This window comes from Microchirus variegatus (genome assembly GCF_963457635.1).
Source record: "Microchirus variegatus genome assembly, chromosome: 7".
NCBI classification, from domain to species: domain Eukaryota; kingdom Metazoa; phylum Chordata; class Actinopteri; order Pleuronectiformes; family Soleidae; genus Microchirus; species Microchirus variegatus.
In genome coordinates this window covers 7,734,842-7,755,373 of record NC_139808.1, presented here as the reverse complement: position 1 = coordinate 7,755,373, position 20,532 = coordinate 7,734,842, and the positions used below count along the sequence as shown (strand labels likewise).

At 41.1% G+C, this 20,532-nt stretch overlaps 1 protein-coding gene across 1 annotated transcript in view; it reads right to left on the bottom strand.

The window, feature by feature from the left end:
- Positions 1–20,532, bottom strand: part of LOC310930075 (A-type voltage-gated potassium channel KCND3-like) — a gene marked incomplete at both ends in the record, with an annotated part of 90,753 nt that overhangs the window by 17,186 nt on the left and 53,035 nt on the right. Inside the window, one exon of the mRNA XM_083892969.1 lies at positions 4,231–4,393. Within this exon, the coding sequence (XP_083749095.1) occupies positions 4,231–4,393 (163 nt within the window). The remainder of the gene's footprint in view (positions 1–4,230; positions 4,394–20,532) is intronic.

Sequence of the window (20,532 nt, the reverse complement as noted above, 5' to 3'; positions counted from 1 at the left end):
CTTAAGAGGAAAACCTAACTCCCGAACTTCCTTAACACTGTGTCCAAAGCTCCATGATAATGGACTCTCATTATTTTACTCCCTCATCTCTGGTTCTCGGTTGACCAAGCAAATCAAGTCTATGTGCTTCTAAAATTACCAGCCACACTGTGACAGGAAGAAGACACTCAGTGTGTAGAAGTGTGTGTGGGGGGGAAAAAGGCACACAGTGTTCAACCCCAAAGACAAGTGAGCCTTGAAACTACTCCACACAGAGACATTTTCCTTTCGCACCAGTCCGACTCTCTTTCTCTTTTCTTGGACTGTCTCCTTCATCTCCTCCTTCTCAGTTAACTCCTTCCTTGCCTTCTCATCTCATCCATCCATTTGTTTTGCCCTCACATCGCCTGTCTGCCCCCACTCCCCCCCTGATCCTCCTCCTTCTACTTGACAACCTGCCATTTTTCAGTGTGGTTCCACTTGACTTTGCTCTCCCATTACCAGAGTGACCCCAGTCCATTTACTTCTTCAGCAGTCACTGACGCACTGATGGTACCGCCACCGCTCATTGTGCACTAGTACAATCAAGCTTGTCGTCTTTTCAAAATTTGAGCCTTCTGGTAGAAGTTTTTGGTCTTAAAGGTCACATAGAGTGGTCCTGTTGCACATAAATGTTAGTTATGGAGGTCTACTTACATATATTAACTTGTTTTTATGGTCAAAAACCTCCTAGTTGCTGTAAACGAGCCGATAGAAATCCTCTTTTCTGACAGTATTTTTCTGCTGCGAGATTTCAGAGTGAACTTTCACCCCCAGAAGACAGAGTCTTGTGATTGGCCAGTACTATCCAGCACATCCGTTCTCAGAAGCGCAGCGCCCCCCTCTGGAACGGCGGATGCACTGCTCCTCATTATCAAAACATTGTTTTAACAGTGTTTAAAAATAGCTTTGTCACGACTCCCCGCTGCAGTCCCTTTTATAACTTTAAACCGGAGTCAGACCCAGAGTCAGAAGACACTGTCGCTCGTGAAACACCTCCACAACGGACGTTATTCTTCTTCTGCGGTTCAATGTACGTAACCGGATGTGCCCGGACTACCGCCCGGAGCAGGACGATCGGTTGTTCAGGAGAACCGCTGCTTACGTAACTATTACGGGATTTTCAGTGATCTCGTTGAGCCCCGAGATTACAATAAAACACAACGTTCTCAGCAATGGCTGAACTGTTTGTTTCGAACCGTCAGGGCTTCATAAACAAGGTAATGACGCAGATACACACCAAAAAAACAGCAATAATAGGAACTTCCGGTCTAGTTCCGCTTTAACAGAAAAATAAGTACAATAAAAGGAGCGTGTGCACCTTCATACCTGCAGTGAGCGACCAAAACACTGGGCACACACACCACACACTCTGGCTCATAAAGAAATTCAATCGGGGATTCTCTGCTTTCTATTTTCCTGACTTTGAAGTTACCATGGGTACATGATTGGACCGTTTTTTGCGAAGTCAAATTCCCCGATGACAACATAAGTGCAGTGGGGAGCTCTGAGCAGCCTGTCGTTAGATAAGAATGAAGATGATCAAGACGTGAGCAGAAATGTAGTAGTAGAAGGAGGAGGAGGAGGAGAAAGCAGCGTTAAAGTAATACAGATCTGCAGTATTCCCCTTCTGTTACTGCTGCACCTTCTCTATGAGGCGCCAGTTTTGTGCAGAGAAAACTCAGCTCACAGGTGCACAGTGAGTGAAGTGGTGACATAATAACTTTTTTCCATTACATTTTAAGAACAGAAAAACAACACAGGCCGGTGAAGGGAAGCTGCTGCTACTGCTGCTGCTGCTGCTGCTGCATGCTGATTTTTTTGCAGTTTTTATGTGCAAGAAGATTACATGGTATATGGAGCTTAAAGCAAACAACAGACTGCAACACTTCCATGTCGCTCTATTTTCATATTCCCTACTTTATTCATGCCCACGCTTTCATTTTGATGTAAAAAATAAAGACCTCTAGGTTGCATCAGCCGTCCATGAATCCAATACCAGCCTTAAACGTAGCAAAAAAAAATAAGGCTGTGTCATGAAAACTATACAGAATCAGTCTCGGCTCTAAAAATAGAAATCGGATGCTCGGAAACATCTGTGTCTGCGTTTGATCAAGAACAACAGAGTGTGTGTCAACAGAGAGTCACTGTTACATCGCGAAGCAGCATAAATGTACAATTGATTCACTTTGAGGAGGCACAGGCTGATCTGTCTGTGGTTTATTCGTTTGCTCGGTGTTGAAACTGATTTGTCAAGGATTTGACCCTGAAGTACATTTTTTTTTTAAAGGTAGTTACATGTTTTCATTTTGTGCAACACAAAAGAATGTGGATTGATGTTTTTAGAGTCACTGTATATATGGGGTTATAGTGAGTGGAAATCAACTACCATTACTGATGTTAATTGATTTAATGTTAAATGATTTCATATTGTTAATTAATTAAATGAATATTTTTAGTCAATGTAATTGGCTTTAGTGTTTTGTTTTATCTTTGTGAGTCTTTTATACTGATGATACACATTATAATGTAACCCTTTAATACCATAAAAGGGCCATAACATGTCCTGTCAGTAAGTGTTTTTGCCCATTTTTCCAGAATAACTTTCAGTATCTGGCAATTATTTACCATTTACTGAATGTTAAAATAGTGAATTAAAATAAAGGAAAACGAACACCAGATTATGTGTGTTAAATTTGAAATTTGAACACTCCCCTCTTAGAAATAAAAGTGCTAAGTAGAACCATATAAGGTCCTTGGGCTTGTCCTCATAGGAGAACCCTTTTTGGCTCCAGGTAGAACCTTTTTATAAAGGTTCCACCAAGAACCCTTTTAAAAACCTTTATTCAGTAAAAGGGGTTTTAAAGGGTTCTCTGGATCAAAATGGTTCTTACTGGAACCATTAGTGTTACCAAGAACCCTTAAAAAACCCTTTGTTCAGGAAAAGGGTTTTTCAGAAGCAAATGGTTCCAGGTAGAACCTCAGCCCTTGTAGAAGGACCCTTTTGGAACCCTTATTTCTAAGAGTGTATAACACATATTTAAAATAACATTTGTTTTGAGTCTTTGTCTCAATGTCGAAAAAAATGGTCACTTTTGCACAGACAACGCTCTCCTCTCTAGTGAAAAAGACACTTATTCGCCGGCTTCCTGCAACAGCGCGAGTAAAATCACTGTAACAAGCACACGTCGGCTTTGACGTGCAACTTCTCAGCTTTCGGAAACCGCTGGAGTTTCTCCAATAGCACAAACCGTTGCGCAATTTCGGCAATGTGAAGTGCGTTTGTGCTGTACACTTGTTGGTAAAGGGTTAATAATCCCATAATGTCCTTTCAGCACGAAGTAAAGAGAGAGAACGAAACTCATTCACCGACTCTTACAACTAAAGCTGTCGCAGGAGGCTTTGACCAATCACAGGTCACTGCCAGAGCAGGACATCGCATGACTCAAGTGAGTGGCACAGAGCGCCATCATCACTGAGATCAAGCGAGATTTAGCAGAACTCCACAGGAATATTCCAGACCTGCATCTTCTTGCAACTTTCTCATCCACTTTTCCCTCATAATAATCCCAGAATACACTCACTCTACACTCCTCTGTCTTGTGTGCTTGTCCTTTAGCTATCGTGCCCCAGGATGCCATCTGCCATCTTGTGTGAACACAGCCTGTGAGGAGATGAGGAGTTGCCTGGCATTTTGCCTTGTATAACGCTGTCAGTTACATCCATACATACATATATACAGTATATATATATATATATGACATTTCTCTCGGGAATAAACCTGCTGACAGACAAACCGGACTGGACTGGTGAGATCTTGATAGAGTGATAGAGGGAAAAACAGTCACATACGGGACTTTTTTATGACGACGGATTGAAAACCAGACATTCTCCCTCTTCAATTAGCTATCAGCAGCTGCTCTCTGACTAAATAACACTGTTATGTAGGCCTGCGGAAAGGTCAAGCCCACTGGGTGAGTGTAATGAGTGCATAGGTAGCATTTGGTACTTGAAATGTGTGTGTGTGTGTGTGTGTGTGTGTGTTGAATTTTACAATAAACACATCATACTCTCATTAATGTAATCATCTCTAATAATCCCGTGCCACTTTGGAGAGCATGTACAATGTACTCGTATACGACCAGGTAATAGCAATGTTTTACTACACATCCTGTTCCCATAGGAGCAGATGTGAAGGCTAATGATGTTAACCTTCTGAGCGCGGCGTTTGTCCGCTCTCTGGTTCTGGTGGTAGATGCGGCTGAAGTTGGAGACGATGACGGGGACGGGCAGGGCGATGACCAGCACGCCGCTCAGGGAGCAGATGGAGCCGAAGATCTTGCCGGCGATTGTTTTCGGCACCATGTCCCCGTACCTGCGCGAGACAGAAAAAGACGTTGCTTCAAAAAATAGTGACACAAGTATATGGTTTAGAATAATGTGGCTGGTGGCTGGTGGCTCCATTTTGGATCAAGCTCAGGTTGGGGTTGAATACAAGAACAACATTCACTTGGGTCAGGCTTAGATTCAGTAGTTCATGATTCTGTGATGTCACAAAGTAAATTGGGGGTTTTACAAATCAGTGACTTGTGCAGACAGGCACTGTCTCTCACAAAAAAACACCCTTCATCACTGATAAACGGACAGTTGAATTTTGAATATTTTTGCCTTCCAGATCCATTTGGCAACACCAAGAACCGATCCTGTGACCCATGTGGGTGTCAAATGAGCCCAATTTTACTAAATTAAACTAAATTACTGCATTTTCTGAAGTTGTTTGAGTCTGTGACCATCTGATATTGGTCAATATTAAAGGTGCCATATATAAGAATGTGGCCAAAAGCGGTTACTACATTCAAATTCAAAATACCGAGGTCTTTTAGGTTTCGTTTTCTGACGTAACTGGCAACCCTCGGTTGCTCGGCAGCTGAGACTCTACTGACTGCAATGATTGGTAGACGGCGGTAGGTGGCGCCACATGCCAAAACATGATTTCAAAACATAAACATGATTTGCAGTCTGCAAAAGATTTATTTTAATTCAAATATTTTGGCTGTACTGTTGTTGTTGGTGAGTTCAGTTTGTTATATGAATATTATTCCTGAGACTCTGTGACATATTAGGAGGATTTACTTTAAAATGTAGGGAACCCACAGAGATGCCATTCCCTGCTCAGAATGCTTTGACTACACTCTGTAAATAGGGGGATAAAAAAGGTCATCATAATCTTTAAAATATAACCTTTAAGCTTATCAAAATGTCACTGTTTTGTTGCTTCCAGATTTAAAAACTACGTCTTTAGACTTCGGAGGGGGAAAAAAAATCATGGTTTGGGTGAAAATAAGGAAAGGTTAATATTCTTTTTTTTTTTTTTCGATATTTCATTTAAATAAGCAACGATGTCTATTGTGTTGAAAGATGGAATAATTCTATGGTTCACATACACGGCCTCCTAATCTGGATTTAGATAAAGTAGACATATCTTATTGTCACACATAGTGCACCGTCTAATAAAATACTACTAATAAGAACAATAATACAGAGAGAGAAGCCTAACAGATCTCACGGTGTAAGCCCTAGAAAAGCCTGAGAAAAACACCTTAAATCCTTTTTAATAATAAAATAATCTCTGTCACCTTTGGTGTGAAAGGAAAATAGGGGACAGAGGAGAGAGAAGGAATTACAACTTCCTCTTTTTTCTCCCCTTGCAATTTCTCCTGCCGTGAGAGGAAAACTTACAAATTACACAATTAATGGTCATTACGAGCTGTGACATGCCTCATTCTTTAGTGTGACTCCTCTGGGCTTCCGTTAATGTGCTTACACAGGTGCGCGGCCGCTGCTGGACAACAGTCGGGACAGAGGCAGCCAGGTAAGAACTATAGTGACATCTCCTCGGCTCCTTCAGGATAACACAAAGCCATTGCCAGTGGAATGAAGGGTCTGGAAGAACTCACTGACCAAAGCCGTGAGCCAATGTTGGCGTGCACGTAGTGGAGCAAATTGAATTAAATTGTGGGGAAAAACAAACAGAGTTCCTTTTCCTCAAAGAGAGAAGAGTGCAGGTCCTGCATATCACCAATTTCCTCAAGGGCCACTTAAAAAATACACACGAAAGAGTGCTTTGTTAAAGTTCCACTAAAACATTTGTCTAAAGACAAATTCTTTTCAACGCAACGAGACTCCTGAGACGTCGGGCACCATGCACCGTTGACCATTGTGCCTCTAAAGGGGCCGCTCTCTGCTCAGACATGCTGGTACTTTCACTTTTATTTCATTTGGGGTTGGTGGTGGTGATGGTTTTTTCTATCACTCTGGATGAAAATATTCAATCCATCCATCCATCTTCTACCGCTTTATCCTCCACATGCGGCATCGTGGGTGGAGCTGTGCCTCATCTCTGCTGACATGGGGGCGATAGGCGGGGGTCACACCCTGGACAGATCACCAGTCCATCACAGGGACACATGGAGGCAAACAACCACCCACTCTCACAATCGCACCTATGGTCAATTTAGAGTGTCCTATTGACCTTAATCCCCATATCCTATGTTTTTGGACTGTGGGAAGAAAACGGACACACAGGGAGAACATGCAAACTCCATGCATAAAGTCTTCCACTTTAGATAATAACAAATCTGTAATCACTGACTGAACCACCTCTTAGGGGCTGAGTTATTGGGTCTTCTGCATTTAAGAGGGAACATAACAACTTTCTTAAATCCTCTTAGAGGAGAGAAGTCGAAGGGGGGCAAATTATGTGCACTGATGATTGGTTAAAACGACAAATTGACTGCCTTTCATTGTCCTCCTCGTGTGAGGCTGACAGAGATACAACAGCGGGATAGAGTCCATGGATTTATTGATCATGTTTGTACTAATAGAGAATATAAATGAAGTGGCACAGCCCACTGTGATGTCACATGTTGGGTTGTTAACTATGAAGCCTTGAGTTTTTTGCAGATTGGCCAAAAGTGCCAGAAGTGTCATTTTGAGTTTTTGAAACGTGTCTAAATGTGGGTTTACATATAGGAGTCTTATAGGAGTCTTTCTGACACGGATGTATGATGCTCTCGGGATGAGAACCGGTAGGAAGACACCATATTTGGATAAGAGGGTGGAGCCGAGGACTGACGGATCGTCATTAACGACATCTGCTGTCAATCACACCAGAGACACACACATTCTAAAGCACACTCTGCTTTAGTGGCTCTTTTAGCTTTAACAGGTGCCCACGGTTGGTGTAGTGGTTAGCACTCTTGCCTTTGCAGCAAGAAGACTGGTTCCTGGGTTCGGTCCCCGTTCGGACCACTTTGGAACAAGGGCCTTTCTGCATGGAGTTTGCATGTTCTCCCTGTGTGTGTGTGGGTTTTCTCCGGCTTCCTCCCACAGTCCAAAAACATGTGATATGGGGATTAGGTGAATTGGTCACTCTAAATTGACAGTAGGTGTGAGAGTGAGAGTGAATGGTTGTTTGTCTCTATATGTGACCCTGTGATGGATGGACTCTGCTTTAGTGGCTCTTTTTAGCTTAAATAGAACCATAATTCAGGAAATAAACATCTAATGAACAGCTAAGTTACAAGAAGACCAGAAATTAGAGGCTCAAACCACAAACTCCTCAGGAAAATGTGTCCTGATGTTATATCAAGTGACAAGCATAGGCTCATTTGGTCATGGACTTTCAGGCTTCTATGCATTGACATCACTCTCCAGACGCCAAAGACTATGTCAGTCTTTTAACCCTTAGCGATCACGCGGCACAGATCAGCGCCACAGACGCACCCTCGGTAAATGCAGTGGGAATAATACACAACTCCTTATATGGACATCCTGTGGTTTACAGGTCACATCTTCACGCTTAACGTGTCAATTTATATCGTATTTCATCAGATTGCCTATAGGTTGTAATGGGGAAGAAAGCAGCCTGAATGCTCTATGTTCTAAGGGTTAAATACAGCTAAAACTTATTTCTTATTAAATCTCAGATTCAGTGGGTTATTTTTCTTCTTCTCTAAGTCAAACTTTACTTGTGTTGTTTGGTAAGTCATGGCAGACAGGAGGAGGGAGGCGGCAGGGAGACAAAAATAGGAAAGGATTATTTTTGAAGCAGTGGATGTTTGACCACAGGGCTTGTTATTGTTGCAGAGTCCTGCTGTCGGCTGCTGGACAACCGCACAAGTGATTTCACAGTTTGCTCCGCTCGCTGTCTGTCAGCTGATGAGCGACGACGCTCGCCCTCCCGCCGTGACCGCTTTGTTGCAGTAATGCGAGACACTTAGCGCCCACTAGGATTCCTCAAACATCATTACGTTCGGCGACGGCGTCGCGTTTGAACGTCTCCCTCGTCGCAGTATGTAGGTTAACAACAGGGTGTTGCGACTGACACCGAAGCGCTTCGCTGATAAATAGCTGTGATTAAGTTTATGCGGGGGTGCAAAATAAAAGCTCGCTCTGGGGCCGTCCTTTCATTCGCAGTGGCAAAAAAAAACAAAAAAAACCTACTGTGCCTTTCTCTCATTATAACATTTAAATTCACCCTGTAACCACCAGGTCGCCTCACTGGATCAGATTGTCTAATTTTGTCGTTCCAAACTGTCCAAACAGTTGATGGTTGGATTAGATAGTAGACAATGACCTGTATATTTATGAATCGATCTTTTCGTCTAATGCACTGCTTTTTAATGATTAGCATATTAGCTTAAAGATGGCAAGATAGGGGATCATCTCCATGTTCCCCGCTTTCCCCCAAAAGGACCCAGGGTTAGGGTTAGGGTAAGCATATGGATATTTTCTCCAGCACTTTTCAAAATAAACTGACAATATTAGGGTTAGGGTAAGGGTTAGTGGTTAATTCAAATTAAAGGTCACATAGAGTGGTCCTGTTGCACATAAATGTTAGTTATGGAGGTCTACTTACATATATTAACTTGTTTTTATGGTCAAAAACCTCCTAGTTGCTGTAAACTAGCCGATAGAAATCCTCTTTTCTGACAGTGTTTTTCTGCTGCGAGATTTCAGAGTGAACTTTCACCCCCAGAAGACAGAGTCTTGTGATTGGCCAGTACTATCCAGCACATCCGTTCTCAGAAGCGCAGCGCCCCCCTCTGGAACGGCGGATGCACTGCTCCTCATTATCAAAACATTGTTTTAACAGTGTTTAAAAATAGCTTCGTCACGACTCCACGCCGCAGTCCCATTTATGACTTTAAACCGGAGTCAGACCCAGAGTCAGAAGACACTGTCGCTCGTGAAAAACCTCCACAACGGACGTTATTCTTCTTCTGCGGTTCAATGTACGTAACCGGATGTGCCCGGACTACCGCCCGGAGCAGGACGATCGGTTGTTCAGGAGAACCGCTGCTTACGTAACTATTACGGGATTTTCAGTGATCTCGTTGAGCCCCGAGATTACAATAAAACACAACGTTCTCAGCAATGGCTGAACTGTTTGTTTCGAACCGTCAGGGCTTCATAAACAAGGTAATGATGCAGATACACACCAAAAAAAACAGCGATAATAGGAACTTCCGCTCTAGTTCCGCTTTAAATTAAATTAAATTTAATCAAATCATTGTAGGAATAGACCAATGTCGCACAATATAGCAGTTGAGGAAATGATGTCGGAAAAAATAATCCCTATCTATTATTGGACCCGTTAAGGCAAAGCAGGGAACATAGGTACGCTCCCGCTAGATAGGTAGCTTAGAGATAACTTGGCTTGTTTACTATCTTCTATCTTTGCATTTGCTATCACCCTGAATGTCCCACCGAACTTCATCCAGAAAGTTCATCGTTGCTTGTTGAAATATTAAAATTGAAGTTCATACTCAGACCCAGACATGATGATCCTGCCGTACTCGTCGCCTCCTGCCTCTGGTGTAATATATCTGACCACAGTTTGAAACAAGTTTTTCTCATAATATTGTAACATAAAACCTCCTGTGATGTCTGCTTTTTAAGAGCAATATTTTTCTGATTCACTCAAACTCCACAGCTGCTACTGCCACAGATACACAATCAAATTCGGAATTCTGCAACGCAGTACAAAAAACGTACATTTTGTCTTTCCCATCTGCTAAAAGCAACATCCTAAAATGTAATTTCCTGTTTCGGCTTATCAAACAAATCGAAAATATTAGACAACGCTAACTCAAATAAAACCCAAAATGCAGTTGATGGTTTCATTGATTCGGGAACAAAAACTATCCAAACCCACTTGGGCCTATAATGTGAAAAAAGTAATTGCCCCTTGAACCTAATAACTGGTTGTGCCACCGTGCTAGCAGCAACGACTGCAAATAAGTGTTTGCGATAATGAGTCTTTCACATCACTGTTGAGGAATTTTGGCCCAGTCTTCTTTGCAGAATAGTTTTCATTCAGCCATATTTGAGGGTTTCTGAGCGTGAGCCGCCTTTTTCAGCTCATGCCAAGTGTGGACTTTGACTAGACCACTACAAAACCTCCATTTTTTTTTTTTTTTTTTAAGCCATTCAGAGTTGGTATTTTTTTCCCTTAATTAATAAAATCATCACATATAAACTGCATTTTGGATTATCTTTGTCATATATTTAAATTTGTTTGATAAAATGAAACATTTAAGTGTGTCAAACAAAAAAAAAAGAAATCAGAAAGGGGGGGGGGGGTACTTTTTCACAACACTGTTGTTGTTTGACCTTTCCTTGCTTATTTTATTCCCACAGTGTGTCGAAAGGAACAGCCCTTAATAGATCTATGATGGGCATCACAATGCAATAAGATAGGATGTGTTGCATCAATAAAAAAAGGCACTGTGACACCAAGGGCCTTATTTAAATACACAGACTGTGTGTAAAAGTGTGTAACAAGCAGAGTTTATGTGCATTGTGAACCTTCATTATGTATAAGCATGGAAATCATAAAAGCCATTGACTTAGAGCAGGTTTTTGTTGGTCAATAACACTGACGTTCTGCTGCACCTGACCACACATCGTGTTACCCAGCGCAAAATGCATTGTTCTACCTTTGCAACAAAGGCGCTGGACGCGAAAAGGACAACTGTGTCGTCTTCACGAGTCATATCTTTTTGTTTTTATAACGACACGGTCTATAATTCACATCTTTTAAGGATAAACTGTGACATGTTCACATCAGTCTTCTCGATATTTGCTACGCCGGTGCGTCCTAATTGCTTTTTTGTCAGAGACACACACACACAGTGCAGATAAATAAGGCGATCTCTTTTATGTGCGATGTTTGCATAATCGTCCTTGAATCCGAGCGGCTCTGACGGCAGCTGCCAGACTAAGTACACAGCTGAAGGACTGATCAGAGTCCACTGACGTCCTACCAGTAATTACCCAAACAAACAGGAAATACATTATCTCAAATACTGTGATTCCATTCCATTTATTGTATTAATATTCTAGCTTATTAAGGAAAGGTTTTACATAGCTCTACTTTTTCTATTCCTGCATTTCTTCTTGTCATTTTGCCACACACTCACATTCAGGCTCAACTCTTTAAACTGCACCAGAGCACATTTGTGTTACTGACACTGCAGCTCCAATCGAAAAAAAGGCAAAAAAAAAGGCATTTGAAAATGGATGCTTTTTATATATTGCAGCATGAAAATTGGATCACAGTTGGTATGATGAATTGATTTCTGTTAGAAAGGCACATAAGTTGCTTCCCTGTTGTGTTTCTTATAAAGAAGCCACTTAACGAATGTTTACTTAATCCTGAGAGCGGATCTGTGCCGCAGGTCACTCGCCGTGGGAATAATACACAACTCCTTATATGGACATCCTGTGTGTGTGTGTTTATAGGTCACATATTCAGGCTTTAATTAACTGTGTTTTTCCTTCTTCTTTTGTGTTCATTATATATTGCATTTTTAGTAGGAATATACATTAGGAATAATTGTGCAGAAGTCACAAATTAGACCTGTTTTTTTCATGATTAAAACAAGATTTATGATTGTTTCAGCTTCTTAAATGTGAATATTGTCTGGTTTATTTGCTACATAACAACAGAAGTCATTAAAACGGAATAATTTTGGTTTGTGGACACCACAAGACATTTGAGAGCCTCATTATTTCCAGGTTTGATAAACACTGATCAACATTTTTTTAAAAACTTTTTCTGACATTTTATGGACCACACGATTAATTGATTTATGAAAATAATGGTTCGTTTCAGCTCTACTTCATACTCCCTCACGAGTGACCACAGGTGAGCCACACCACAACACCACTGCCTCCATCTGCACATTTACAACAGTATCATCAGTGCAAAACAAAGAAACACACACACTCTCTCTCACACACACACACACACACACACACACACAACAAAACAAAACAATGGACTCTGCTAAAGCTGAAGCGAAGTGTAAGTGATAAAAAAGCTGACCTGACCATCTATCCACAGGGACTGCATGAGTAAACAAACTGCTGTATTGACATTCACACACAATCTTCTGTTTTGTGCCGAATGAAGCAGGAGAGAGCGGGTGATAACAATGGAAACCAGGCAGAGGAAGAGAAAAGATGTGGGTGAGGATGGGATTCAAGATGAAGAAGAAGAAAAACAGAAACCCGATGTCTGTTATTACACAAACAGGCATGTGAGGGATGTGAGATATCGGTTGCTTGACCTGCTGCCACTGGGGAGGAAAACCAAAAAAAAAAAAAGCTCCATCCATCATTGACTCATGTGAGCTCCTGTTTGAATTAAGGGCTGCTCCATCTCAGCAGTCGGCATCAAGGGCAGAGAAAGCTGCCGCAGAGAGCGGAGGAAAATGACCCAAACAATGGTGGGTTTATGCTAAAACATGAATAAGAGACGGTTCAAGTGAAGTTGGACAAAGGATGATGTGAGACCAGCACCTTCACAACAGCAGAAATAAATTGCGACTTATTTTTCTGTCAATGCCTTATCGTTTCCACAGAATATAATATTATATTCCTCTTCTTGGATTTTTATTTGTTTTTTAATTGCTACTTTGCGTTGTGAATTTGAAATCAATTGTTTATTTTGCATAATCTTGGAAGAATGTTGACTGTTTCCAGTGTTTTCTTGCATTTAATCCAAAAAAGACAAAGAGGACATATGGATTGGTTTGAGTGTTATCAAGGTATCATGCGATATTGTAAAAAAATGGGGACCACAAAATGGTACAATCCTGGTTTTGAAGCAGCAGAAAACCCCCCCATCACTTCATGAGTGGCAGCAACTCAGAGACATCAGAGATTTCACATCATCAGTGAGAATGGAGTTCTTACACTTTGAGGATTTTTGAGGAATATTGAGCGCGAATGCAAATGGTTTCCCGCAATATGCACAACGTGTTTTAAAATCGCAAAACTGACTTTAATTTTTGAGACACATACTCAGTCCCTGTGGGAGAAAAGACTGTGGGCTCTCGTTCACTGGAGTGGGAAAAAAAACATAAAAATATGGAGAGAAACTGAATAACTTGTGACATATGCGGTGGAAAGATGGGGACTTTATTTCATATCTCCCTCTTTGGTCTGTTTGGCGATAAGTCTGCACAAAAAGGTCAAAAGGGAGGATAACAGGTTTAGTTTAGTTTAGGTTTTGGCTGCTAAACAAACTTTATTTTTTTTTTAATTGGAAAAAAAAACACAAACCAAATCATTTCACAATAGATACATGGTTATTTTGCCGCAGGTGTGCCCTTGGTAAATTGCTGTGGGAAAAATACATAACTCCTTATATGGACTTCCTGGGGGTAAAATGTGTTGTACACTGATTGTGCAGAAGTCACACAATTAGATTGTTGTTTCTTTACTTTTTATTCATAAAAAACAAACTGTGAAGTATCCAAATTTCACATATAATTTAATTTAATAAAGACGTACTGAAAAAAGGATATAAGATATTTTATATTGCACATGTTTATATCCCTCTGTATACTGTATGTTTAAACATAGTAATGGAAAAAAGCCACCAAAATGCTCTGTGTTCTAAGGGTTAATATGGAATATATAGCTGATCTGATCAGATCACTCAGATAAAAGTTGTTATAACTGTTTATCTTTATAATAATTCAAGTTAAAGATATTACCTAACTATTAACCACCTAAATATGAAGACTAGATGTTAATCTTAAGACATAGAAACTCCTTTGGTTTTGTCTTTTGTTGTGGTGGAGATATTTATTGTGTGAGGATTTGTTTTTGGTTCTTGGCATTGCAATATTTCTGAAGTAGCGAAGTAGTGAAGTGCCTCACACACCAAAATACATCCCCTTAGGGTCTTTATGCAGGAATAACTTATCTCATTCATCTCTGTGACTGTCACAGTAACTTGATCTCTACCTCTCCTTATCTATATACAAGTTTAGGGCTCTGTTGTGAATCCATTAACACGTGTGCTGACAGCACCGCATCTCTCACCATTTCATCTGCAGGGATTTGGAATAAATTACTGCTATTTCAGGCTTATTCTGTGACATTTTTGTGAATTAAAAAAACAACAACAAAAAAAAAAACATTTTTGTGAGATAAATGACACAATACCATGTGTGAATGCATCTTCGTCATTCGATCTTTCGCCCCGTTTGGCACCAGTGTGACCCTCATGTGGAGGATAAAGCGGTAGAAGATGGATGGATGATGGATCTTTTGGAAGCGCTTACAGCACAAAACAGTTACTTTAAGTAAACATTATGGACTTGAAGTGTAAAAAAAAAAAAAAAACGCTCAAAGAAATGGATTAGACAATACTGATTGAAGTTGCTCCTCTCTGCCCTCCATAGACGATGTGTTGGATGTTCCAATTTCACTCTCCATAAACCATCACTCCATTTTTGTTTGGGGGGGGGTTTGGGCCATATCACTCAGCCCTCATGTGACATAAGTAATCGAAAAGCAAGTCGCAGTGGCTAACATTTTGAAGCCCTAAGTTTTGCAGGATGGTCAGCGCCATGTTGGTTTCACTGAGAGGGCGGTGACTGACATCCATACAACATAATGCATCACTGTCACATCGTCGTTACGCACACGCCCTGGTTTATCATGTATTTTACTCTGAATGGAACCAAACAATTGACATGCACACAATAAAATAACTATTGAGACAATAAACTCTTCAGGAAAATGTTCAGGTTGCTTTTCCCATAGACTTAAAGTAGACATATTATACCCTATTTCTACACGTTAACCCCTGTTCCCTGGTGTCCTAATGAACATGTCTGTGACAAAATACCTTAAGGATGAAGCACCACAGCAGTTCAATCACCCTGCCAAAACAGCCCTGTTCAGAACGCTATAGGTTTGAGTGCCTGTCTCTTTAAATGCAAATGAGACACAGGAAACTACGTCAGCGTCACTGAGGCTCCGGCAGCTAACAGCAGTTAGCATTTGGAAAAACGATATTTTGCCGACTGTAGCCGGCACATTGTCGTCATATATAAAATGTATCCACTGGAAACGTAAAAACCTCTGAGGCTGGACGTTTGTGTAGAACTCTGTGCTGCACTGTGCAGCCAAGAATAGAACACTTCGCAGACGTCCGATCTTCCAGATACTATTGCCCTCGCCTACAACAATTCCAGGAATGTCTCATTGTTACGAAGCAATGATTGCGGAAGGCAACATCACATGTTTTATTCTTAGACTGTGGCGGACCACAGAAACATGGCATCTTTTTTCACACTTTGCCTATACTCATAGGGCGTCCAGAGTCCCAAATATAAGTATTAAAATGATTACAACATTGATTTTGCATAATATGTCTCCTTTAATAGGAGAATACAGCTTTCAGGCACCTCCACATTAGAAAACTACATCTGTTAATTAAAGGTGTCAGTCTGACTTTCACAAACAGAAGGGGATTTCAGATAATAAAACGCACTCATTTACCTGAATACAACTTTACATCAATATAATCTCTTTTCAGTTTCCTCTGCGCCCGTCGCTGATAACTGTGAATAATTTTTTGTCATGTTCTATCACAGCTGCCCATGGCTTCTTACTGGAGTGTCTCTCTCTCTCTCTCTCTCTCTCTCTCTCTCTCTCTCTCTCTCTCTCTCTCTCTCTCTCTCTCTCTCCTCTAAAACAGGCCTCATTGACAATTTCAGCAACGCAATCATCAGAAGTAATGAAGCGCAGTGTCCTGGAGGATGTGACAGGAAAGTCATATTTGTCTTCCGTGTTTGTCTCTCCGCTGCAGAGACGTAGCAGCGTGTGCGGCTCGGAGAAGTGCTGGAATAGCAGGACATTCAGAAACAATTATTGTATCAGTGCTGAGCAAGGCATCGGGGTTTTGGTATTGACTTTTTTTTCTTTTTCTTTTTTTATTACGAAAGCCCGACAATGAACAACATTGCCAGCTCGCTAAACCTGTGGTTTCAATGGACGTAGACAATGACAGATTATTGCCAGAGTCAATTATAAACACAACATAGTTGAATAGTAGGCTTTGTTCAGTCTTCCTCATGAGTAATTAACTTCCGGATGTGTTTCGGAAATATTTTTTAAAAGATCTCACCAAATGTTTGCATAATCAAGAGCAGTTTTTTTTTTTTTTTTAATCAGGAAGTGATGTGTTTGAGCATAAATACTTCAAGTCCCTTATGTACGCAACATCTTCAGATGGTTTGATGAATAAACAGCCATTGTTTGTCGTCCCCTTTGTGCCAGTCAAGGACACGGTGCAGCATCCACCTCACAAGAATTAGCCACGTTATTTGGTTTCAAAAGCAGCACACTAGTCTGTCATTTGAATTCAGAGTGGATGTTCCCATGAAACACTTCCCTGTGGTCTTACTAAAATGTTTATTTAATAAAACACAACATGAAATAAACATAAAACTGAAATCTGATTCCCTAATTAACCACACAATGCTTTTACAAACTTTCGATTTTTATATGACCCTAAAGGTCAGGGAATAGTTCTGGTGCTGGAGTTAATTTGTTACTTTTGATTGTTTGCATTCAAAATTGAACTAGGATTGCTCGTAGGACTCACAGTCATGAAAGGGAATCATGAGAGCGACAAGTCAGAACAGCTATGTACGACTTAAACATGCTAGCATAAAATTGGTCAACTTCCTGTTGCGTCGAATATTCCCCAAAAAATCCTCTAGAAACTTTGGAATAAACACAAACAAACTCACAGATTTACTTCCAGATCCGGCGCTATGGAGCTATAATGCCTCCCTCAGGCGTAAATCCAATTAAAAATAAAATGACTTGTCATATCTGATGACTGTGAGAAATGTTACATGAAAAAAAATGAATGGAATGGAATTAAATTTTTAAAGTTTTCCTGCCATTAACTTTGTCTGAGCACTGAGGCCACACCTTTTGACGTAGAAAAAATCCTTTGATGTTTTTTAATCATTAACTTGTCAAGAACATATGGACCGAGTTTGACGTCGCTAGCTCAATCATGCTAGGACGAGTTCGTTCAAACGTGTAGACTAGCCATTATTTGTTTTTTTTCAAAATGGCCGACTTCTGGGTGGGCGGAGCCAATGGGAGTACATAAGAAATTTGTTATGAATCAACCAACGATTTAACCCACAACATACAAATAATGTCTCATCTGTTTAATCTCTATCACCGGTCGTGCTCAGGTTGCTCCGTCCACATAGAACGGAACACATTTAACAGTGGATTCGAGGAACTCGCCCTCCATGTTGCATCAGGGGCAAAAAAAACACAAAACAAGAATGTGGCAATTATTGTACTTTCATTCATGTGCTAATCTGATGTTTGTGTGACTGAGCCTCATCGCTGAAGCACAGGCTCTGGTGATTGACCAGTGGCTGATTTGTCTGGACAAGGAATCAGTACGGAACCAGAGATGGACGTCACAGAGGAAAGGAAAACTACGGGAGTTAAAACAACTCATTAAGAATCATCTGTTACACTTGTGTGTGTGTATTTTTTTAGAGGTTTGAACACATGTACGACTAAAACTGCATCTGTGTTTTTATAGAAAGGAAACTGCAGCTTTGGGCACTGGTACCAAATGTGATGAAAACCCAAACCTAGTATCAAAATAACAGATGCTTCTTTGCTATAGTGAACAAGAGAGAGAGTGTGTGTTTTGGGTTGATCTGTTTTATTTATTTGTGTGTAGAGAATATTTTGGAGGAAAAAGGCGCCTCTGCACTGTCGGCCAAGATTAACTGCAGGGGGAGATCAGTGTGTGAGTGTCGGGATTAGAGTTGGAGGTGGGTGATGACGAAACCGTTATCCGCATGTAGATGCCTGATGTGGAGGCACTGCACAGAAACTGTTGTGCTTTTTAACACTTGATTAGATTTTTCATTTTGAGGGAATTAGAAAAAAAAAAAAAAAATGACACTATTGGAAAAACAAAGGAGACAAAAGGGTTTCATGGTGCACAAGTGCACGGGGGCATAGAAGCTGAAGCGTAGGCCTGAAGCTGCAGAATAATTGCCATATGTTTCTTTTGGCGCTACACAAATAAAACATTGAATTGGTTCGACTGTGTGTATCTCACTGCCTTCACATGTCTGTAGGCCAGAGATGTACTGACCTGAAGTGAAGGAGGACATGAAGCACATCGCCACATTTTAACTTCTTTGGATTTTGTTTCTGTTTATCAATCAATGATGACGTTCCAGCACGATCTGAGTGACTTCTGCTCCGCCTCATGGCCTCTGCATAATTTGCCATCAATTTCAGTCGTAGAGAGGAGCTCATGACAGGGAGCTGTTATCCAAGATCATTAGTATTTCAACAGCATTTTGGACGAAACTCAACACAACAATGAGATTTTTTTTTTTTTTTTGCAGGAATCCATACTGCAGCTTGAATTATACATACATCTCTGTTCCAATATTTCCAGGCATTTGGTAAAATCATTTATGCTCCCCTCACTTCTTAACAAAAACATTTAGACTGTAGGTAACTTAAAGGAGTCATATTATACCCTATTTCCCTCAAGTTAGTCTAGTTCCCTGGTGTCCTACTGAACATGTCTGTGACATGCTTTGGTCAAAATAACATACGGATGAAGCACCACAGCAGTTCAATCACCCTGATAAAACAGCCCTGTTCAGAACGCTCTGTTTAGTAGTATCTCTTTAGATCCACCTTAAAGGTCCACCTTTAAAAAAAAGTAAAACGACACTTAAAGGTACAGTATGTAGTATTTATGGGTTTATATAACCCAAAATCCATATTTTTATACATATTATGTGCTCCTGCATTGTCTAGTTGCTGTATAATAGTTTTTGTTTCATTTTCGTAGTGTTTCAAAAAGTCATGTTAAATAACATGACCGCGGACCGCGGTTGCATAGCCACTGTTAGCAGCGAGACGCCATGTTTCTACCGGAGCCTGTAAGGACAAACGCGAGAAAACAAAACAAGCGTCTCTTTACTTGTAGCGGAAGTCCCGCCTCCTCTCTCTCCGCTTCGTCTGCTACGGCCGTGGTAGCTCGCCCTCTCACTCACCTCACGAACCTCATCTGCTGACACGGAGAAAGACGACGAGGACGACATTTGACCAGCTGAGGATACCGTAGCGCTCAGGGAAGGGAGGGGGTGAGCAGAGCAGCAGGTCTTTGTTGTAAATTTCAGCCTCTCCTCTAGATGGCACTATAAACTACTTATTTCCCCTTTAAGGGACAGGAAATGACATCAGCCACAGAGGCTACTGGGAGCTAAAAGCAGTTAGCATTTGGAAAAGTCATCATTTGCAGGCTCTAGCAGGCACATTGCCGTCATATATAACATGTATCCACTGGACAGATAAATCCTCTGAGGCTGGAAGTTTGTGTAGAACTCTGTGCTGCACTGTGGAGCCAAGAATAGAACTTTTCGTGGACTTCCTGTTTTCGGATACCGTTGCCCTCGCCAGCACTCTCACGTGTTTTACGGACAAAGCAGAGCTCCACGAGACAACGATTCCAGGAATTTAGCGCATTGTGACGTCCCAGTGGGCGCGGAAGTCAACATTGCGTGTTTTATCTCCTGTAATTAGACTGAGGCGGACGACAAAAACACGAGTGAGTCATCTTTTTGTCACACTTTTCCGACTGATAGGACCTCCAGACTCCCAAATATAAGGATTTAAATGATTGAAAAGTGAAAGTGCAATATATCAGATATGAACAAACAATGCTGTAGTCACAGCACTCCAGATATAATCAAGGATCTGTCTCATCCTTATCATCCTCATTCTCCCTCACGCCATTTGATGTAGAGAATAATACCAAACAGCTTTGGAATAATGTGTCAGCAGATCAATTTGGCTTTAGAGCACTTACCTAATTTCTAATTAGAGCGACGTTCCAGCTTCTGTCAGCCACATACTCTATCTGCATTTCAACAAGAGCAACACAACAGACTCAGGCTCGAAAGGCAGGACACGTATTGGCAGGAGGGACAGAAAAAAAAAAAAACAGAAAAGACGTGAGTCAGAGAGACGGCACCTACTATATCCACCACAGATGGGCAGCCAGACGCAGCTCATGACTAAGAAGTGTGCAAAGTGGTTGAGTGGATTACAGCGTCCCTCCTGGAC